Here is a 23,321-nt window from a genome sequence, read left to right as displayed (position 1 = left end):
ATCAAATCAAAAGCACAATGAGATATCACTTCACACCAGTAAGAATGGCTAAAATTAACAAGTCAGGAAATGACAAATATTGGCGAGGATGCGGAGAAAAGGAAACCCTCCTATGTTGGTGGGAATGCAAGCTGGTGCAGACACTATGAAAAACAATATGGAAGTTCCTCAGAAAGTTGAAAATAGAGCTACCCTACAACCCAGCAATTGCTCTACTGGATAATTACCCCAAAGATACAAATGTAGTGATCTGAAGGGCATGTGCACCCCAGTGTTTACAGCAGCAATGTCCACAATAGCCTAATATGGAAAGAACCTAATGTCCATCAGCAGATGAATGGATAAAGAAGATGTGGTATATACATACAATGGAATATTATGCAGCCATCAAAAGAAATGAAATCTTGCCATTTGCAACAACATGGATGGAACTAGAGGGTATTATGCTGAGTGAAATAATCAATCAGAGAAAGACAACTGTCATATGATCTCCCTGATATGAGGAATTTGAGAAACAAGACAGAGGATCATAGGGGAAGGGAGGGAAAAATGAAACAAGATAAAACCAGAGAGGGAGACAAACCATAAGAGACTCTTAATCTCAGCCAACAAACTGAGACTGCTGGAGGAGAGGAGGGTGGGAGTGATGGGGTGGCTGGTGAGGGACACTGGGGAGGGCATGCGCTATGGGGAGCGCTGTGAATTGTGCAAGACTGATGAATCACAGACCTGTACTCCTGAAACAAATAATACATTATATGTTAATTTAAAAAAAAAAAAAGATGGGCGCCTGAGTGGCCCAGTGGGTTAAGCTGCTGCCTTCGGCTCAGGTCATGATCTCAGGGTCCTGGGATCGAGTCTCGCATCGGGCTCTCTGCTCAGCAGGGAGCCTGCTTCCTCCTCTCTCTCTCTCTCTGCCTGCCTCTCTGCCTGCTTGTGATCTCTCTCTGTCAAATAAATAAATAAATAATCTTTTTAAAAATAAATAAATAAATAAAAATTTAAAGAATAAAAATAAAAAAAAAAAGAAGTAGGGATGAGTCTGGTGATAAAACTGACAAAAGTCATCCTCCCCTCCCCATTTCACGTGGCTCCTTCCCTGTGGCCTGACAACCAGATCAGGTACCTGTCATCTCATAAACCCCTCACCCACGCGTCACGTCTAATTAGACCCTCTTCCCAACCACTGTCCCCTCACACACCACTTCCTTAAAGAACCATCTACATGCTGTGCTCTCGCTCCTCCCTAACATTCAACCTGGACCACCCAAAGTCTGTCTCCTAGAGAATGTACAGATGTCACCAAGAGCACACACTTGACTATTCCATCCTTGGTGCTCTCAACCTCCTAGATACTAGAACACCTTGCTCCTTGGAGTCTCTTTTATGGTATCATTTCTATTCTGCCTCCTCCACAGGCTCTGGTCCCTGGACAAACATTTAAATCCTACTGTTAGGCAAATCCCACATCTCAGCACTTGTTACATGCAGTGTGAAATCACCCAGAAAGAGGGCAGGATTGGGAGCAGAAACAGGGAAGGGAGGAGACCTCAGGAGAGTAAGACGAAGAGCACCAGACAGACCATCCTACCCAAAGGAGGAGGGACAAAGCCAATTACCAGAGACAGTTCTCCAGTGTCAGAGAGCACAGTGACAAGGTGCTTGACCAACCAAGGTGCTTGTGCAAAAGGCAGGTTCCAGGCTCCTCTTCAGAGTCAAGTCAGGGATTCTGAGTTTGTTGTTGTTGTTGTTGTTGTTTGTTTGTTTTTTGTTTTGTTTTGTTTTAAAGATTTTATTTGACAGAGAGAGGTCACAAGTAGGCAGAGAGGCAAGCAGAGAGAGAGAAAGAGAGAGAGAGAGAGGAGGAAGCAGGCCCCCCACGTAGCAGAGAGCCTGATGCGGGACTCGATCCCAGGACCCTGAGATCATGACCTGAACTGAAGGCAGAGGCTCAACCCACTGAGCCACCAAGGCAGTCCCAGGGGTTCTGAATTTTAGCCAGCAACACAGGGGACTATGATAGAGGGGTCCCCAGGCCCCACTGAGAAGAGCTGCCAGGGGCGGCCTGGAGGAGGAGGTCTGGGGCTATAGGTGCCGGGCTGTGAGCCAGTCCAGCAGGAATAACCTCAGCTGTCCTGGCCTGACTTCCTCCCATCCAGATAGTCTCACCCCAGACGACAACAAGTGGAAAATCTTTCCTGGAGGTAACTACAGAGCTGGACAGGTTCTCTGCCTAGACGTAGGCGCCACTGAGCCCTGACCTTCATTTGGGGTCAAATGGAAAGCCTGTGTGTCTCCCCAGCCCCAACCCAAGGGCACTCTAAAGGCCCAGGATGTGTTCTATAAGATCATTAGGTCCTTTCAGAGGGACCTGAAAGAAAGTTCGGTGCATGTTACAGATTCATGTGGCAGCAGTGTTTGCCAGTGGGAAGGGAAGGCCTCACTGAGCCTCACTGAGACGTGACATTTGACAGGTAGGGAGCAGTGAACTAGGCATGTGGCTCTCTGGAGAAGAGATTTCAGGCAGAGGAGTGAGCAAGCACAGGGATCCTCCAGGAAGAAAGACCTGGTATGAGCCCAGGTGCAGGGCCTGAGAGAATTCATCAGAAAGGGGGGGTGGGGGGAGCAGGTGGGGCGGGAACTTGCTGGTCATTGTGAGGACTTACTTTTTACCTGACGTGGGACTGGTGGCTCTTGGAGGGGGCTGAGCTCAAGAGGGACAAGTGGGACACGGCTTTTGAAAAGATGCCTGTGTTTGCCGTGTTGACCACAGACACAGTGGGGCAGGAAGAGCAGAAGGAGGGAGTCTAATTAGGAAGGACTGCAGGGACCCATCACTGAGCTGATGGGACATGGGGCCAGGGTGCTGGCCCAGGAAGCCACGAGAAGCAGTCGGGTCCTGGTCTGTGTGGAAGGTAGAGCCAACATCTACCAAGAGAGTGGGGTGGCGAGGTGGCCCCCAGGGCTACTCAGAGCTCTGACACTCAGAGTGAGTCAGGAAGATGGCATGCATACATCAGCAGACTCATTCTGAAATGGGCTGTGTGCTACAGAGGGGGATGCACAAGGGGAGCAAGGCGAGGTGGGGGAAACAGGAGTCCTGGCAAACAAAGGGAAGCTGGCTTGCGGATCCAGACAACCGATTCTGTCTGCATGTGTCACTACTGTGATCTCAGCGAGCTTGTAAGGATAAGGCTATTTTCCATGTCTCTCTCTCTCTCTCTTTTATTTTAAGATTTTATTTCTTTATTTGATGGAGAGAGAGCAAGCACAGCAGGGGGAACAGCAGACAGAGGGAGAGGGAGGGGAAGGCTCGCAGAGCAGGGAGCCCAGTGTGGGGCTGGATCCCAGGACCTGAGCCAAAGGCAGACGCTTAACAACTGAGCCACGCAGGTGCCCCTCCACGTCTCTTATTTTTCCATGTTTAAACTGTGCGTTGTCACTCTCCCCACAACGAAAAGAGTCTCTGTGCTGGGGCCTCTGCCCTACTACCCTCCCTATCCCCAGCACGAAGATGTGCAGCGAATGTATACCTGGAACCTACAAACTGTAGCCGGCACTCAGTAACTGTCTGGGGAAGGACTGCCCCAGTGAGCTCTGGGCAGCTCTAATTATTCACAGACAGTGGGGAGAGACTGTGGAAGAGAGGAGAGAGGAAGAATAAGAAATAGGAATAGGAAAGTAGGAGACAGAGAAGGAGTGAGTCAGACAGAGAGTGAGAAGTCGGGGTACGAGGGGGAAAGAGGGGGAGGAGGGGGGAGTAGAGGGAAGGGGAAGGGAAGGGGGGAATGGGGAGGAGAAGTGGGGGGAGGAAAAGAAAAAGAGCAGAGGGGAAAGGAGGGGAGGGGGAGAAGGAGAGGAAGGGGGAGGAGGAGGAGAGAAGCGATCTCCTGAAAAGCTGCGGAAACGGCTAACCTGGAGAGGTAACTGGCCGAGAGTTTTGAAGATAGCAACATGTGCTGTGCGAGGGCCGCCACCTCAGTTCCCCTGCGTCTCAAGTAAACAGACATCACTCACTCTTGGCCGCTCTCGCCGAGGATGAGAGCTTAAGAGCTTCCTGGTGATAAAGGGCAAAAGTCCACGAACGCTCTTATGGGCTGTGGCAAGAGGGATGCAGAGCCGCTGAAGAGACAGAAACAGCTGAGTGCGCTCTACACACTTAGGACTCTTTCGAGAAGGAATCTGGAGCTTTTCCTCAAGCTTCTTCTCAGGCTTTTCTAGACCACTGCGTCCCCAGCCCCCCCGTGGATCAGCAAGCCTTACCTGCTGCTCGCTGCTGGACCTGCCCTTGCCGCCCTGCCTCCAGAGGGCTCTAGGCTGCTCCGGGAGAGAAGACAGGGAGCCGGGTGAGTAAAGCTATCAGTCACTTCACCGAGATGATCTTTGCTCTAAGCCACATCCGTTCGAAGCCTAATCAAGAGAAACAGAAAAACGCAGGGTTCACCATGATGTGGTTTTGGAATATGGATGAGGTCTGATGGGGTGGGGTCCAGAGCCTACAACCAAGAAAAAATTCTTGAGACACCTCTGGGGCAAAAAGGTGGTTTTATTAAAGGTGGTTCTATTAAAGCTGGGGGACCGGACCCAGGGGCAGTAAGAGCTGCTGCTCTGGGGCTGTGAGCGGTGACTGATTACATAGCAAGGACTTAACAATCAGATCCTAGGGGGCTTCCTGGATGAACGTCACACAGATCCTACCCAGAAGTGGGGGCAGGGAGGTGGGCGTACAGGGGGCGGTTGCTGAGGGTCAGCTTGCCTTCTAACCCCCTCATCAGTAGCACTTCTTCCTGAAGTTCTCCTTAATAAAGGAGAATTCCAGATAAATGCCAGTGTATAAGGCTCAGGGATGTATCTTTGATACACTTTTATCCAGGTCCATTCTCAGAAAAATCTTTTGTTCTCGTCACTTTCTCTCGCGCACTGATCTCTTCCATGACCCACTTCCGAGACCCACACTAGATGGAGATGAAAGTCATAGCAAGGATTTTACAGGAATTGTTGAAGTTCTGTTTCTATTCAGCCAATAAATATTTAATAAATATTCAATAAATATTCAAAAGTTGAATTCTGTCTAGCTGGGAAACCCTATCCCTATTTCCAATTTGTGGTCTGCAAAATTCACTTTGCATTTTCCCCTCTGCAGCTATGAAATATTCATTAATGCCTTCATCTACAGTGCACTGGTTTCAATTTCCACTTATACACAGATAACTAATTTACATCTCCAGGGCAGGTCTCAGCTCTAAGCTCCGATCTGTGATCTGTAAGACTGTTTGGGGGGTGGTTATTTTGGGGATTTTATCCTTTTTTTTTTTTTTTTGGCTTTGCTGAGGTATAATTGACAAACAAAAACTGTGTATGTTTAAGTTTAAGGCGCATAACTTGATATACTTTGTGAAATCTTGGCCACAACCAAGCTAATAAGCATATCCATCACCTCACATAATTACCGTTGTGTGTGTGTGTGTGTGTGTGTTAGGAACACTTAAGATCTAGCTTCTTGGCCAATTTCAAGTATATAATACAATATTGCTAACTGCAGTCACCACACTGTTTATTAGATCTCCCAGATTTTTTTGTCTCTTATAACCAACACTTAGACCAACGTCAGTCCATTTCCTCCTTCCTCTAGCCCCTGGCCACCACTATCCTACTCTCTGCTTCTACAAGTGCAGCTATTTTTTATTTTTATTTTTTTAACAACTGATACTCAATTCATTAAAAAGGTTGATTTAAGCATCTGCAAAGGTGGCTTCAGCCTCAACTCCTGGCCCAGTACTGATGGAAGTCACCTGTTTAACCGTCTCAGAAGGACTGTGCGAATCCATGGGTCTCTTGTGGATCCTCATCTGAAGACGATCTCAAGTCTTGGAACTTTCACCATGATGAGTTTTTCTTGTAGTGATTTTCAGACTCTTGGTGGGCATCTGAACTGGTCCTTTCACTCTGAGAATTTTTTTCCTTTGTGCCTCTGATCAAGTCAGTACTTAGCTTTTCGAAAGATTTACGTTGCAGCCGTTGAGAGTAATTCTATTTCAAGGAATCACCCGCCTCTGGTTCCACGGGTGTCTTCCCCATGTCTTTAAAAGCCGTGGCTGCTGTGTGGGTTTCTGACGGGCTTGTTCATCCGTGAGAGCAGACAGTCGTGAGTCAGGGGCAGGAGAGGGGCGTCCAAGCCTCTACTGTAGCCGAGACCGTGTCTTCCTCAAAGAGCAGTGTGGCTCTTTTAGATTTCACACATGAGTGAGACCTTGCAGTACTTATCTTTCTGTGTCTGGTTTTTTACTTAGCACAATGCCTTCCAGATCATCCATGTTGCTGCAAATAGCAGAATTTCATTTTTTTAAGCCTTAAAAATACTCCAGTGTGTGTATGCAAATTTCACACCTTCTTCATTCATTCAACCATCAAAGGACACTTAGGTTGTTTCCATATCTTGGCTATTGTGAATAATGCTACAACGAACTTGGGAATGCAGATAGCTCTTTGAGATATTGTTTCATCTCCTTTGAATATATGCCCAGAAGTGGGATTGCTGGGTTTTAAGGCAGTTTTTTTTTTTTTTTTTTAAGATTTCATTTATTTATTTGACAGACGCAGCGAGAGAGGGAACATAAGCAGGGGGAATGGGAGAGGATGAAACAGGCTTCCACCAAGCAGGGAGTGCGATGTGCGGCTTGACCCCAGCACCCTGGGATCTTGACCTGAGCCGAAGGCAGACGCTTAACAACTGAGCCATGCAGGCGCCCCTAGGTAGTTCAATTTTTAATTTTTTGAGGAACTTCTATACTGTCTTCCATAATGGCTATATTAGTTTATATTCCCACCAACGGTATGCAAGAGTTCCAATTTCTCCATAGCCTCACCTACACTTGTTAATTTTCTTTTTCTCTCTTTTTTTAGAGAGCAAGAAAGAGCACGCAAGTGGGGATGAGCAGAGGAAGTGTGAGAGAGAGAATACCAAGTAGGTTCCATGCTGAGTGAGGAACCTACTCAGGGGCTTGATCTCATAACCCTGAGATCATGACCTGGGCTGATATCAAGAGTCGGATGCTCAACTGACTGAGCCACCCAGGCACCCTTTAATTTTTGTCTTTTTTTTTTTTTTAAAGATTTTATTTATTTGAGAGAGAGAAAGCATAAAGAGGGGGAACAGCAGGTAGAGCTATAGGGAGACCTGCTCCCCTATAGGCAGAGTCCCATGTGAGGTTTGATCCCAGACTTTCAACTGACTGGGCCACCCAGGCACCCCTTGTTTTTGGGTTTTTGGGTTTTGTTTTGTTTTTTATAATAGCCATTCAACCAGATGTGCAATGTCATCTCATTGTGGTTTTGATTCGAATAGCCCTGCTGATTGGTGATGTTGAGCCCTTTTTCATATACTTGTTGGACGTTTGTATGTCTTCTTTGAAGAAATGTCTATTCACGTCCTTTGCCCAATTTTTAATTGACTTATTTGGTTTTTGCTATTTATTTGAGTTCCTTCTGTATTTTGGATATTGACCCTTTATCCAACAGATGATTTGCAAACATTTTCTCCCACTCCATAGGTTTCCTTTTCACTCTTTTGATTTGTTTCCTTTGCTGTGCAAAAGATTTTTATAGCTCAGTGCAATCCTACTTTTCTGTTTTACTCTTGTTGCCTGTGCTTTTGGTGTTAGATCTGTGAAACCAATGCCAAGACCAACGTCCTGAAGCTTTTCCCCTATCTTTTCTTCTAGTAATTTTGGACTTTCCGATCTTACATTTAAGTCTTTAATCCAGTTTGAGTTCTTCTGTGACTAGTGTAAGACAGGGCCCAATTTCATCTTCTGCATAGGCACATCCAGTTTTCCCAGCAGCATTTGTTGAAGAGACTAGTGTTGAAGAGATTATCCGTTCCCCCACTGGGTATTCTTGGTACTCTGTTGAAAATCAGCTGCCCATAAATTTATTATAAAGTATGAATCTATTCTGTTCTTTTGATCCATATGCTTGTTTTTATTCCACCCCCATATTGTCTTGATTACCGCAACTTGTAATACACTTAAAAACAGAAAGTGTGATGCCTCTAGCTTTGTCTTTTTTTTTTTTTTTTTTTTAGATTTTATTTATTTATTTGACAGAGAGAGCAAGAACACAAGTAGGCAGAGAGGCAGGCAGAGAGGTAGGGGAATGTAGGCTCCCTGCTGAGCAGAGAGCCTGATGCCGGGCTTGATCCCAGGACCCTGAGATCATGACCCGAGCCGAAGGCAGAGGCCCAACTCACTAAGCCACCCAGGCACCCCAACTTTGTTCTTTCTCAAGACTGCTTTGGCAATTGGGGCAGGCGTGTGGTTCCGTATAAATTTTATAAGTTTTTTTTAAATTTCTGTAAAGAATATCATTGGGATTTTGATAGGGTTTATACTGAATCTGTAGATCACTTCTATCTGTATAGACATTTTAAAAATATTAAGTCTTCTGGTCCATGAACATGAATGTCTTTCCATTTGCTTCTCTTGTTTGATTTTGTTAAGCAATATTTTGTAGTTTTCAGTACATTAATCTTATATCCCTTAGTTACGTTTATTCCCAAGTATCTTATTCTTTCTGGTGCAATTGTAAAGGGGATCACTTTTAAATTTCCATTACAGACAGTTTGCTGTTAGTGTATAGACATGCAACTAACCTGTCTTGATGTCGTATCCTACAAATTTACTAAATTTGATTATTAGTTCTAACAGATTTTTTTATGGGGTCTTTAGAGTTCTCTGTTTATAAAATCGTACCATCTACAAACAGGGACAATTTTAATTTTTCTTTCCTGATTTGGGGACTATTCATTTCTTTTTCTTGCCTAATTGTTCTGGCTAGGACTTTCAGGACTATGATGAATAAAGCTGACATCCTTGTCTTGTTCCCGATATTAGAAGAAAAGCTTTTTTTTTTTTTTTTTTTTTTTTTTTTGCCATTGAAAATGTTAGCTATGGACTTGTCAAATATTAATGTTTATTATGTTGAGGTACATTCCCTTTATAGTTCTTTGAAAGTTTTTATCATGAACAGGTCAGGTGTTCCATTTTGTCAAACACTTCTGCATCTATTCAGATGTGATTTTCATCACAGTATTCCCCCACAGCTGTTACCAGGGCACCAGGCAAATGGGGCCTGGAGTAGAACCGCAGTTGGGTCTCAGAATTGAAATGGGGATGGACTTTGTCTTCAGCACTACAGACCTTCCCCATCTCCCCCATCCTGGATTTTTCAAGTCAAGCTGCACAACCACCTTCTAGGGACAGTCAGCCCACCAAGCCCAGCCGAGCTGGTCATGAACAATCACCCAGCATCCACCCACTTCATCACACTTTATCCACCCACTCCACGTGCAGTGTGCGTAACCGGCCTGGACTACGGGACTTCCCTAGCACTGTTCTCAATCACCTGGCCTTGCTGACGTCCAGCCTCCTTCTGCTGAGAGGCCCTAGTACTGAAAATCTATAAACTACCCTAATAGGACAAAAGTAATTTTGGAAAATGCAGATGTCTTTCATCATATGAGATGCACACCCTCAAACCCTGTCAGAGAATGGGGACCCCGCCACCGTACATAACAGAGAAGATGTTCTGTTGCCCTAAGCCACCTAACCTATAAGCAGTATCTTCCTACACATTGAGAGCTCACCTGTCAAGTTCCAAACACTTTCTACCCATCCGGGTTCTTAGAAGAGTAACCTAGAACAACCCAAGAAGGCATCCCTTTCCCACTATGACCTTTCTCTTCCCATCTACCCCAGGAAAGTGCTGGATCCAAAGCTGTTACTGATGGTGAAATCCCAGGACAGGAAACAATTTCTATGTGAGACCGTGGAGCTGACCCAGACTACTGAGCTGCATGACAGCGGAAGTGTGACTGCTACGGGAAGTTGCTCAATCCCTTGGACTCTTTTGGTCAAGGTACATGGTTGTCCCTGTTGTGGGTTGGGGACACTAAGAGCACAGCCAGCCAGCCTCACTGTCCAGGAGCTTTTCAGTCCATTAGGACCCATCTTTGGGGGTGGAATGAATAGGGCTAGTATTTCCCACTTCTCACGTGCCTGACTCCTGACCTGAGAGTATGTTCTAACATCCTCATTTTAGTATCTTAATATATGAGATTATTCAATATTGATCAAATAGAAGATAGACTTAATTATTGGTGATTATACTTTGCTTTGGGTAAATAATAGATTCTGGATCCTCTAAAGCATGGCTGTTCTACTTCATACAAGTGGGGCTCTGTGGCTGCAGAAACAAGAGACCACAGTACAAAACTTCAGCAGTTGAAATATCCTAAATAATGGCAACCCCTGAGTCGAAAGTGTTCTGGACTGAGATTAAGTATCTCCAAACACATCTGATGTACTTAACTTAAGTAACCGTGTTTAAAAAATGGCTTACACACCTCAGTCTATCAAATATTAAGCCAACATGAACCATGATTCAGGAACATATAAAGTTTGTGTATGTGAGTTATAATGGACATTTACACACAATATGTTTCATATGTAACTTGTCCTCACTTAAGAGATTTAGGAACTAAAACAAAACAAAAACTGAGATGTGCGCTAACGTTCCAAGATCTGTGAATAAACCCGAAAGGAGAGCAAGGCGCCACCCAGTGTTAAAGAAGTCTGAAACCAAACTCCGTCCAGCTGGGAGGACAGTCCCCTGGTCAGCTGCTTTCCCACCTGTTCGGACGGGTGGACTGGGTTTCGTGAGGACAGAACACCCTGTGGCACCTCGCACAGGGTGACTGCTCAGCGGTGTGTCCGGCCACCGCCCCAGCTGTTCACAACCAGTGCCATCTAAGTGTGGGCTCTGGGGCTGTGACATCGAACAGTCTGTATGTCACCCCTGGTTCATGGCTGCCTCAGTTTCCCATGCCGTTGATTTGCACTTGACTCTCTTAGGTAATATTTGATTTGCCAGGACATTCAAAGAGTAGGGCTGAATTCTGGAGAAGCCATTTACTCATTTGGCTGCCTGAGAACAGTATTCTTGTTTCTGAGATAGGGTTCCCTCATCCATAAAATTAAAATATAACACGTCCGTAGAAGTCCACTACAATATGTATTAACAATCAGGTCTCTAGAATATAGTAATTACTACTCCATGGGATGGTTCATTTTATGTTGCCGCTGTGACTGGTCCATGATACTTGGTTCAGTGTTACTCTGGGTGTGTCTGTGAGGGGGCTTCCAGATGAGCTTTGAATGGGCAGACTGGTAAAGCAGGGTAAGTGGGCCTCCTCAGTCCACTGAAGGTATGCACAAAACAAACGTGGAGAAAGACTACGTTCACTCTCGGCCTGAGTGTCTTTCAGCTGGGACACTGTTCTGCCGTCAGACTGACTTACACTGTGAGCTACACCATAGGCTCGCCTGGTTCTCAGGCCTTTAGATTCAGATGAGAACCATATCATAAGTTCTCCTGGGCCTGCACATCTTGGGACTTCTCAACCGTTATAACTGCATGAGCAGATCCCTCACAATAAAGCCCTTTAGACAGATAAATATACAGACAGAGAGACAGAGAGCCTAGTGGTGCTGTTTTTCTGGAAAACCCAGAGTGATATTCTCAGTAAAGTTTGTCAGCTTTTCGCTTGATTTGAAGACAGAGTGACAATTTCTAAGCTCTTTATGTACCAGACCAGAAACCGGAAGTCTGGCATTTTTTTAAATAGAAGTCTACATTTTTTTTAAATAGAAAAAACAAAATATAATTATCCAAGAAATATCCCCCCCCCCAAAAAAAAAGTAAGGAAAATGTTAATTTTAAAATAAAGAGAGTTAGTCCTGGAGATCCAAAATGTGAGTAACAGGAGTTCCCGAGAGAACGGAAACACAGTCAGTCAGTCACCCAGGAAATAATACAAGAAAGGCAGGACCGGAGGAATGTGCTTCCAGATGAAAGGACCAACAGGAGGCCAGGTTCATGGGTCCACATACACCACAAAACCTGAGTGCGAACTATCAGGATATTTGCTTCCAAAAGAAAATCAAGAATATCTCTAAAAAAGGAAAACAAGAGTCATTTTCCAAAAAATTACAGCTTAGAATTCTATGTCCAGTCAAAATAATGCTCAGGTGTGAGAGTAAAAGAAGGAAGTCTTCAGAAATGCATGATCTCCAAAAATGCAACCCTACATCCCCTGGGAAGATGAGTAAGAGGCAGAGAGGGCACATGACTGACACAAGTAATTAACTGATAAAGGAAAGATCTGGAGTGAGGAGAAGCAGTTTCCCCAAGAGCAAACAATGGATTTTCACGTAGATATTGGGATGTGAACATTTTAGGAGGATGGGGGAAGGATGGGTAGGGCTGGGGAAGGGGGAAGAGTAGGAACCTTCATCATTCAAAGGAGAAAATAACTGGATACACTTAAATCTGAAAAAAAATAATAAATCACTGCAATACAAACATGAACCTGAGAAATATGAAATTAAACACTGGACCAGGGGCGCCTGGGTGGCTCAGTGGGTTAGGCCGCTGTCTTCGGCTCAGGTCATGATCTCAGGGTCCTGGGATCGAGTCCCGCATGGGGCTCTCTGCTCAGCAGGGAGCCTGCTTCCTCCTCTCTCTCTCTCTGCCTGCCTCTCTGCCTACTTGTGATGTCTCTCTGTCAAATAAATAAATTAAAAAAAAAAAAAAACACTGGACCAAGAAGGATTATGGGGTGCCTGGGTGGCTCAGTGGGTTAAAGCCTCTGTCTTCGGCTCAGGTCATGATCTCAGGGTCCTGGGATCGAGCCCCACATCGGGCTCTCTGCTCAGCAGGGAGCCTGCTTCCTCCTCTCTCTCCCTCTGCCTACCTCTCTGCCTATTTGCGATCTCTGTCAAATAAATAAATAAAATCTTTAAAAAAAAAAAAAGAAGAAGAAAAAGAAGGATTAAAGAGCAGGACCTGAAAATCAGGACCAAGGGAGAGTGAGAGGAGGAAGATGCTGGGTTCTCTGAGCACGAGCCCGAGTTTGAAGATCACATGCATACGGGACCGCACTGCCTGCTTTCTCTCCCCAGGGTCAATGCCAGGGAGAGGTTCACAAAGTGACAGAGAAGATGCTGACTCTGTCACAGGGCACAGTGTTGGCCTACAAGAGGAAGCGGCTGTTTTTGAGGAGAATGGCTGGGGTAAGCAGAGGCTGAAAAGAGGCAGCTGGGGAAGGAAGGGGAGAAATGAGATGGGAAGGAGCATCAGCGTGCTCACGCTTCCACTCGCGGCTCTGCCCACTCACGGAGCAGGCTGAGGACGTTTCCCAGCCGTGGGGGCACACACACCCCCTACCACCCACGGCCCCCTCCCGCCCGGCACGGCCTGAAACGCTGCCGGGGGAGATACAGAGACAGTCTCCCACATGGAGAGGGACAAAGAGGGACCCAGTGCAGAGGTGTCCTTAGCACTGGGCGAAGTGCAGCCCCAATCCCATCGTCCCTATTCAGTCAAGGACTCACTCAAGCCACTCTGAGCAGTTCACCTGGGGAGCCCCAGGGAGCTCTCCGGGCTCCCCATCGCCTCGGGTCAAAGCCCCTGAGATATCAGCAGGATCCCAAACCGAGCTGCAGACATAATGTCCTCGGAGCATAAGGCAGGGGCTCTCCCTCGCTCGCCTCAGTGCCCCAGCACCCTCCCTTCACACACGCATGCCCGCACACACATACACACACACACAGAGGTACACACACACACACACACACACACACACACACTATTCTCTGTAGTATCCTCTCTGCAACATCTTGTCTCAGCACAATTCTCACAGAGAGCGTGAAATCACCCATGTCTTCCCAGACAGGATTGGGAGCAGAAGCAGGGAAGGGAGGAGACCTCAGGAGAGTAAGACGAAGAGCACCAGACAGACCATCCTACCCGAAAAAGGAGGGACAAAGCCAATTACCTTTACCTTACAGAGACAGTGCTGCAGTGTCAGAGAGCACAGTGACCAACGAAGGTGCTTGCAGAAAAGGTGGGTTCCAGGCTCTTCTTCAGAGTCAGGTCGGGGGTTCTGAGTTTTAGCCAGCATCACGGGGGACTATGATGGAGGGGTCCCCAGGCCCCACTGAGAAGAGCGGCCACAGGCGGCCTGGAGGGGGCGGTCTGGGGCTGTAGGTGCCGGGCTGTGAAGCAGTCCAGCAGGAATAACCTCGGCTGTCCTGGCCTGACTTCCTCCCACACAGATATTCTCACCCTAGACGACTACAAGCCTTGGTGTTCAAGTCGGGAGACTGTAAGCATCTGCTTCGGCTCGGGTCACGATCTCAGGGTGCTGGGGTCCAGTCTCACATCAAGCTCTCTGCTCAGTGGGGAGTCTCCTCCTCCCTCTCCCTCTGCCCCTCACCCGTTCGTGCTCTCTGGCTCCTGCTCAGCTCTCTCCAATAAATATAATCTTAAAAACAAACAAGCAAACAAACAAAAACCTTTCCAAAAGGTGAGCTCCAGAGCTGGGCAGTTCTCTGCCTCAACTCAGACCCTGCTGAGCCCTGACCCCCTCTGGATACAAGTAAGAGCCATGCACAGGGCTCAGCCCCCACCACCCACAGGGAAATCTTTCCAGCCAGATTCCTCCACCGCCTCCTACTCTCCCCGGCCTTTGACCTGCACAGGCCTCAGCCACCAGAAAGCCTCCTTTCTCCTTTGAACACTAAGATAGGGTTGTGGGGCTGCGGGGGGTGCTGCCTGGGTCTCCATGTGCCTGGGGTGGGGGGGGGCTGCCTGGGTCTCCATGTGCCTGGGGTGGGGGGGGGCTGCCTGGGTCTCCATGTGCCTGGGGTGGGGGGGGGCTGCCTGGGTCTCCATGTGCCTGGGGTGGGGGGGGGCTGCCTGGGTCTCCATGTGCCTGGGGTGGGGGGGGGCTGCCTGGGTCTCCATGTGCCTGGGGTGGGGGGGGGCTGCCTGGGTCTCCATGTGCCTGGGGTGGGGGGGGGCTGCCTGGGTCTCCATGTGCCTGGGGTGGGGGGGGGCTGCCTGGGTCTCCATGTGCCTGGGGTGGGGGGGGGGCTGCCTGGGTCTCCATGTGCCTGGGGTGGGGGGGGGCTGCCTGGGTCTCCATGTGCCTAGGCACCAAGTCAACTGCAGTAGTGGGAAGAGGTGAGAAATGCAGGGGCGGGGGTAGGAAGAGGAGGAGGAGAAAGCTGGGCAGAGGAAGGAGAGCGGTGGGGAGACGGCGAGGGAAGAGCAGAGTAAGGCTTTGGGAATGAGCATTTCTGTTTCTCTTTCCAGCAAAATGGTTCATGGGTTTTATACCGTTACCAGCAGGTGAGTGGCGGTTTTCAATGCAGGAAGGTGGGAATGTAGCCCTCCATGAGGCCACTTTGCACGAAATCCCCCATGATTGCCTCTGCTGTCCCTACCTGAGGTGGGAGATATGGCCCCTGGGCAAAGGGCAGGAGTAGATGGACAGGAAGGGGTCAGGGAAGTCAGGGGCAGAAGGCCAGAGAAACTGAATGTCTTCAGAAGCTAAGTCTTGAGCAGGGGACGTACTTTCTCTTTCGGACGCCCTCACAAGCGGTCCCCTCCCCCTAATAGGTACGTGTCTGCTGGAGGAGAGCAGGGCGATCTCATTCTGCCCGCATCCGGTCAGCAGGGCAGACTGCCCTGGCCTGACCACCCAGGCCCTAGTGCCTGGCCCTAGCTCTTGTGGAACAGGAAAGGTGCAGGAAGGCCATGGGGTTGGAGGGATGGCCCCAGACTGGGGCAGGAAGAAGACAGGCAAGAGGAAGTGGAGAGAGGACAGAAGCCTCCAAAGTGTCTCAAAAGCCGATCTAAGCAGGAGAAAAGAGATGATCACTTGTGCTTCTCTTTCCAGGAAGAGAATGCAGAGTCCTCCTGTAAGATGAGTGTCTACTAAGAGGGAATTAAGGGACTTCCACGGTAGGAAGCTGCAAAGCTGAGAACCCAAATTGGAATTTCCATTCAACTCAGAACACTGAGCTCTTCTTCCAAAGAGATGCTCTTGTCCAATCTGCTTATTCATTCTTTTATTCACTTCTGCCTGCCTGCGACAAACATCCATGAAGAACTCAGTGGGCAACAGGCATTATTCTGAGCCCTAGGGATACAGCAGTGACCCAAAGAGAAACGCCTGTGTCACTGCAGCTCCCATCCCACTGGCTCCTCAGTCAGCAAATCATCTTGAGGCCACCTGAAGTCTGCTAGCAGAAGCAGAGAGCCCCAAATTCTTTGCTTGGTTAACTCTTTAAAAAAAAAAAAATATTTATTTGAGAGACACAGGGGGAGAAAGAGAGACAGAGACAAAGAGCATGAGCAGAGGGCCAGGAAGAAACAGACTCACCGCAGAGCAGGAAGCCCGACATGGGGCTCAACCCCGGGATGCTGAGATCATGACCTGAGCCAAAGGCAGACGCCCAACTGACTGAGCCACTCAGGCACCCCAGTTCTTTGGTTAAAACTGTCTGTGGATATAGACGATACAAGGAGAATTACACAATAAGAAGGATAAGTCATGTGCACCCAGTATTACCCCAAGCATTTTCCATATGTAAACTCAATTTAATCCTTTTAACATGCCCATTTAACAGATGTAGAAACTGAGCCCAGGGCACGTAAGATCCTCATCTCTAACGGCCCAACATGAGAATCCACGTTATGTCACACATGTCCCAGAAATGAGGAACTGGTCATTTTCTCCCACTTTCCATGACCGCTTTCCAGAATCTCCATCCCTTCTCCCTGCTTTCTACCCCTCTCATTTCAGAGCTCAGAGTTAGAAGTCTGCTACTTCTAACCTATTCAGAGCTCAAACATGCCATCCACAGAGATGCTCTTGGTTGATAAAAGGGCTCCTACTGATAGGGAAGGGCTGATCATCCCAGGAATGTTCTCATCAAAGAATTATACCCATTCTCATTGTTGATTCCTGAGGGCAGAATTTGAGGACCTACGGCAGGAGAGTTTCTGGGAATTGGAGGCCCTGTCCCTGCTCTCACAGGACGCTCAGGATGCTATACTCCATACGATCCTGAACATGCTTGGGAACCAAGAGGCTTTGCAGGACCTCATGGATGAGGTGAGGGGTTCTTACAGCTACCTAGAGCTAATCAAAAGTGGTAATGGGGGCAGGTTTAGGAGATGCTGCTACCAAGGCACAGGGAGGAGGAGGGACGGAGCAATTCCAGGGGAAGAGGAGAATGTGAGAGATACAGGACACTGGCCCCAAGCACGACAGGGCCAAGGAGTGCAGTCGCAAATACTGAGGCTGCGAGGAATCCCCTGGCACAGGTAAAGTGCCCTGACCTCCCCAACCTTGTTAATCACATACAGCCTTAAAAGACACAGACAAAATTATTTAACAATACTAGTTGTACTAGTAGTAGTATCATACTACCAATAACACCAATCTCCTACAGCTGGATAGGAACCCCTGGGATCCTCCGGATAGCTTTGGTGGCAAAATCTTAAATGAGATGCAAGAGGACATAAGAGACCTATGGATCCAGGAAAGATTTCACATCACTTACCTCCTTGAAGCCATAATGGGTAAGAGTGATCTGGGGGACATATACAAAAGTCACAAGTTTGGCCGGCAGACCTCATAAAAGCCATGGGTTAGATGCCACTTCTCCAAAACCCTTCAAATATCATGATCTTCATCCTCACATATCACCTCTCTCCAAAGTCTGGCAGGCTTAGTGAGATCAATTTGCCATGTGGACAGAGAACCAGCTTCAGGCCCAGAAAGTGACTGGCCCAAGTTCATCCAACACATCACTGTGGGTGGATGATTCCAGCCTCTGGCCTCAGGATCCCATTCTCTGGACCATGTCATGTAGCATCCCGAAGACCATCCCAAGAGTAGAAGGGGGACTTTCTAGTATAGGGAACTTGACCTTCAAGTCCAGTGGATTATTCCTCTGCCTCAGAGTTCCCCTCTCATTGGGTCTCCTAGTTCACAGCGGGGAAAGGAAAATATGACTTTTCATCACTCTTTCCCCAAATGTTCCCAATCCCAGTGCTGAGTGACACCCAACGTGACCTGCTCGCCCAGTCCATGAAGAAGAGGATCCTGCTCCAGCAGCAGGAGCTGGTGAGAAATCCCCAGGGGCAACGCCCAGGGAAGAGGGTGAAAAAACTGGAGTTAAGAATGACTCTGAGGAGGGGCGCCTGGGTGGCTCAGTGGGTTAAGCCGCTGCCTTCGGCTGAGGTCATGATCTCAGGGTCCTGGGATCGAGTCCCGCATCAGGCTCTCTGCTCAGCAGGGAGCCTGCTTCCCTCTCTCTCTCTCTGCCTGCCTCTCCCACTACTTGTGATTTCTCTCTGTCAAATAAATAAATAAAATCTTTAAAAAAAAAAAAAAAAAAAAAGAATGACTCTGAGGAAAAAGAGATGATGGAGGTTTCTGCCAGGAAGGGAGACAGGATCCTGCTCTGGCAACGGGAAATCCCTGGCTGCAACTGCCTCTAGGGAACAGGCCCAGTGGCTATGAGGCTACTTTAGGAGGGTCTCCATTTCCCTGGCAACCCCAGCAGAGGGGCCTGCCAGTTCTAAAATAGCCATATAGGAACCCAGGTTTGGGAACTGAGGGGCTTGGAGTCACATCCCTGCTTTATTAACACAGTTACCACTTGAGAATTGCTCTCTCCTTCTCTCCCCTCATACCTATATGTAAGTACATATGTGGTGCAGACGTATGCATACCCATATACACACACTGCCCGCGTGTACGCACATGCACACACATCTAACTCCAGATGCCACTACTCCACACGAGAAATGCTAGTGTAACCATTTAGCAGATGAGGAACCAATGCTCAGCGTTTTCCAGTAATGTGTCCACAATCACACTGATCACAGGACATGACCAGGACATGACTCCTGGTCCCCTTGACTCCAAAAGTCTTACCATTTTCAGTTACCCAGCATTGACCCTCTTGGGGACAAATTTTCTCTTTCCAACCTTAAATGCTGACCTGTAACATCAGATACTGTTTATTCTAGGTAAGGAGCATCCTGGAGCCCAACTTCAAATACTTCAAGGATATCCCCTTCACCCTCAAACCTGAGCTCCTTGCCACACTCCAGGACGAGGATTTGGCCATCCTTCTGCAGGAGTGTGGCCTGAATATGGAGCTGAACAGCCCCAGTTCAACCTGGGATCTGGAAGACAAGCAGACCCTGTCTGCCCTGTATGGGACCCTCTCCCTGCTGCAGCGGCTGACAGTCAGTCCAGAGAGGCCTGGCCTCACCGCAGTCTATGCTGGGAGCATCCCTGATGAGCTCAGGGGCCCAAAAGCCACCACTTCTGGCGTTCCGGGTAGCATGGAGCCAGGAATCAGCACACCTGAGGGAACGTTCTGAAGTGACAGATCTGTATCTGGATTCATGCAATTGTCAAAGCTCATCAAACAGTATCTAAAGATATGAGCATTTTGCTATATATTAAAGCTACTCCAAAACAATGTAAACAAATACTGAACTCTAGGAACAGTATGAATTGTTTGGGATGAAATGTACTGGGATCTGTAACTTACTGTGAAATGTATCAAATAATAAGGTGACTGATGAAGGGAGAGATAGATATGTGACCAGGAAGAGGTTGTAAAATGTCAAAAACAAGAGGGTTTTTTTTTTTCTTGAAACATCCAGAATTGCTTCAAAAAATAATTATCCCCCCAAATTATACCTGCATATTGATCACTATGTATTGTACATATTGCACATATGTATGCACATGTACTTTTCCAAAATTGTGCTTTTTGAGCTACTTTAAAGGGAACACTGAGGGATGTCTGGGTGGCTCAGTCGTTAAGCGTCTGCCATCACCTCAGGTCATGATCTCACTATCCTGGGATCAAGCCCCGCATCAAGCTCCCTACTCAACAGACAGGGGGCCTGTTTCTCCCTCTCCTACTTCTCCTGCTTGTGTTCCTTCTCTTGCTGTCTCTCTTCTGTCAAATAAATAAATAAAATCTTTTAAAAAAATTAAAAGGAACAATGAGAGAACAAAAAAAGAGGTCTCAGAAATGAAAACTATTATCCAAACGTCATATGCCACGGCCACTGCCCCTCAGGGGCCCCCTCGCCTCTGCCCGCCTTTCCTTCAACTCCTTAAAACCTCCTCAGCTCCATTCCTGCAGCAGCAGGTCTCTAATTAACAGATGATGGCAAAGCCCACCCACAGCTCCATCCTCCAGCAGCTAAACTACCAAACAGAGTGGGGTTTTCTCCATGATTGCTGGGCAGTAGTCCATGACATTCACTTTCAAGCACATAAAGCTGTTCTGGCTGCCTGTAGCTCCCCTTTCAGACTGTTTTTCTTGAACTGTCAGCACAGGACGGCACAACTGAATCTCAGCAACATATTAGTGTTGAGTGTTCTGATCTCATTTTGCAATTCATGTATTTAGGGAAAACTATGACCGCTCCCTCCAGTTTTGAGCAGGTTAAAGTGGCGATGAGCTGCCTACAGATGTACAACGTCCCCGACTGCTTAGAAGACATACAGGATGCAGACTGTTCTAGTTCAAAATGTTCGCCTTCTGCTTCTAGCAAACAGAAGAGAAAAATGGTTATTTTGGGGTAAGGTACAGTGGCTAGAAATGGCAGTGAAGCCAAAAGGTGGTGTGCAGAGCCAAGTTCAACAGTACCACGCACTTGAGAGCCTGATGAAGTCTTTACAGTCAGGCAATTTTCCCAAACCACTATCTGATGTATGTAAGAAAACGTTCAGCATCTAAATTATCTAGTCCAAAAGATCCCATGTCACGGCACTTTGGACGGAGTTTTAGGTGTGATAGTTGGGGATTTGGCTTTAGCTCTAAAAAAATTTCGAGATGAGCATGGGCTAACCTGCATTAAAGACATTCACACCAAAACACAAGATCCTACCATAAAATAGTAGATATTAGAGATGGAAAAATGGTACTATCCAAGCCAAATGTGGTGAAAAGACATCTTCTAAAACATTTTGTACACAGACAGCTGAATACGGAGGAGACACCAGCCAGGCTGCTGCTGATTTCACTGCAACCGCCAGGAGCAGAAAGAGGGCATGGTGGAGTCTAAACTAGCCAGCGGAGAAAAAGCAGAGCTGCAGAGAGGGAAAGAATCCTTACCTAGATGGCCCAGAAGATGCCCCTACAGCTGAACCGAAAGACTTTAACACTATTAAAGTTACTGATAAAGACTGTAATAAATCCACTGATAACGATGAGTTGGTGAGCCCGCAGACACTAGGCTGAAGAAGGTACCACTATTAAGAAAAGTGGTAGGAAAAGTCTGAAACGGTGGATGTTGATAAATGCTGATGGACCATGCTGATGGTCCTCTAACAGCCCAGGCATCCTGTGAGCTGCGCGCACTGACAGTAGCCACGGACCTGTCATCTCGTTCTTCAGCCAAACACACTGAACATATCTGTGTGCGGGGGAAATGTGGACAGATCCTCGTTAAGGGCAGGCAGCTTCAGGACCCCAGGCAAAGATGAGGAGAACCCCACAACCTGACAAGGAACAGGCTTAGGAAATACCGAGGAGAAGATGCACGTGGGAGAGAGTCCCCATGAGCAGTCAGAAGAGATGTGTTTGTGGAAATGCTGGATGATTTTAGAGACAATCGTTTCCAGATAAACAGTATCCCAAAAAACCAATTTTATTTAAACATTCTGCCTGTCCTCGTCAACATCCTAATTGTGGCCAGTGTTCTGAAACTGAAAATCTAGTGCTTGAACACATGCCTTGCTGCCTAGACCAGGATGTGTTTTAAGATGCCATCGTGGAAGAAAATGAGAGACCACAGATGAAGGCATTTCTGTAATCCACGTGGAAAAGGATTTTTATCAGCGGCATCACTCAAGAGAACACGATACTGTCCATACGAAGTTAAAACAGTCTGTTTGTTGGACACGTGGAAAGCACATAAGACCATAAGGCATGTCTGGTCCACCTGTGATCAAGGAAACCTCAGAAAACATGACCCCTTACGGCACATGAGTTCTCATTTAACTGCTGGCGGGGCTACATGCCAGGTCTGCTTTCCGATATGCCCAGACAGGAACAGCTGAACAGGACCCGGATGCTCATCTGCATACGTGTGGAACATACAGAGTGAAATTTAATCTGAGGAAAGATAGGCGATTACGTGATAATGCCAACCATTTGCAAAGAATAGAAGTGATTTTCTACTGTACTAATAATGCCTAGTTGATAGCAGACAAAACACCAAACCAAAGGGTAAGAGCTATTTCGAAATTGATTTTATGAGATGAATTGTTGGGAAAAAATTTCAAGGCCATTTTAATACTTTTGTTTGGGGTCTTATCTACATTTTAGGTGTTATTAAATGTTTATCATTTTTATTATTTCTTAATAGAATTTGTTGATTTTCATTTGTTTTAGATATGATTAAAATTACTTTGGGGGCGCCTGGGTGGCTCAGTCCCTTGAGGCTCTGCCTTCAGCTCAAGTCAAGATCCCAGGGTCCCACTGATGGGCTCCCTGCCCAGCAGGGACCTGCTTCTCCCTCTCCCTCTGCCACTACCTGTGCTTGTGCTCTCGTGCTCTCCCCACAACCTCAGATAAATAAATGACTTCTTTAAAAAAATAAAATAAAATTACTTTTCAATGTAGACTACAAGTGGTCATTACCCCTTCAATGTCTATTAAACTTTAGTTTTTTTATTTAAAAAAAAGAAATTAAACTATTATAATAAAAACTCAATAGAAGGATCAGAAAGTAAAGTTGAGGAGCTTTCCCAACAGGTAAAGTAAAAAGTCATAAGACGAAAAATAAGAAAGAGGGAAAAAAGGAATTTAGAAGAGCAGTTTAGGAAGCCTAACAGCTGGGTAAAACAAGTTCTCAAAAAGAGAACACACACACATAAGTGGTGAGGAAATTATCAACAAGATAATTCAATAAAATATCCCATAACCAGAATATGAGTTTCCAGATTTAAAGAACCCATCACATACCTGACACAAATGGATGAAAATGAGACCATATCAAAACACATCTGTGTGATGTTTCAGAACATGCAGGACAGAGTAAAAATCCAGGGAGAAGAATAAATGTTATCTACAAAAGATCAAACATAAGCATAACTTTAAGGGGTGCCTGAGTGGCTCAGCTGGTTAGTTAGTGGCTCAGTTGAGAGGATGTGATACAACAAAATGAGAGAGACCCAGGAGGAAGACACTGGCTACGGGGAAAAGATGAAGTGTAGAATAGAGACAGGGGGATTCCCAGGGTGACAGTGGGGCTGGAGAGGGCACAAAGGACAAGTCGTCCCCATCTGAGCAGACAGGAAGGCTTTGGGGGAGATTTCTCCAGGAAGAGGAAATTGATAAAATACCTTGAATCTGGGATATTAA

The 23,321-nt window shown here is 46.9% G+C and overlaps 1 protein-coding gene and 2 pseudogenes across 1 annotated transcript; 2 read left to right on the top strand and 1 right to left on the bottom strand.

Moving 5' to 3' along the window:
* Positions 1–5,732: 5,732 nt before the first annotated feature.
* LOC131827740 (small ribosomal subunit protein uS10-like) lies at positions 5,733–13,509 on the bottom strand (annotated as a pseudogene).
* Positions 13,510–15,044: 1,535 nt separating this feature from the next.
* Positions 15,045–19,311, top strand: GSDMC (gasdermin C). Its single transcript, XM_059168678.1, has 6 exons — positions 15,045–15,084; positions 15,217–15,252; positions 16,884–17,023; positions 17,364–17,493; positions 17,967–18,040; positions 18,952–19,311. The coding sequence occupies exons 1-6, from the start codon at positions 15,045–15,047 to the stop codon at positions 19,309–19,311; spliced, it is 780 nt and encodes a 259-aa protein (XP_059024661.1).
* An 803-nt stretch (positions 19,312–20,114) lies between these two features.
* LOC131827737 (zinc finger and BTB domain-containing protein 1-like) lies at positions 20,115–22,154 on the top strand (annotated as a pseudogene).
* The last annotated feature ends 1,167 nt before the right edge of the window (positions 22,155–23,321 follow it).

This window comes from Mustela lutreola, chromosome 3 (genome assembly GCF_030435805.1).
Source record: "Mustela lutreola isolate mMusLut2 chromosome 3, mMusLut2.pri, whole genome shotgun sequence".
Lineage (NCBI taxonomy): Eukaryota > Metazoa > Chordata > Mammalia > Carnivora > Mustelidae > Mustela > Mustela lutreola.
The sequence above is the reverse complement of the archived record's forward strand: the minus strand, read 5'-3'. Positions and strand labels throughout refer to the sequence as shown.

What these genes read in the sequence shown, in the direction of transcription:
- GSDMC (XM_059168678.1), top strand. Translation starts at nt 15,045, where the DNA reads ATGTGCCTAGGCACCAAGTCAACTGCAGTAGTGGGAAGAG. An exon ending in AACTGCAGTAGTGGGAAGAG is followed by an intron (nt 15,085 to 15,216) that starts GTGAGAAATGCA and finishes TTCTCTTTCCAG; the next exon opens with CAAAATGGTTCATGGGTTTT. An exon ending in TGCTCCAGCAGCAGGAGCTG is followed by an intron (nt 18,041 to 18,951) that starts GTGAGAAATCCC and finishes TGTTTATTCTAG; the next exon opens with GTAAGGAGCATCCTGGAGCC.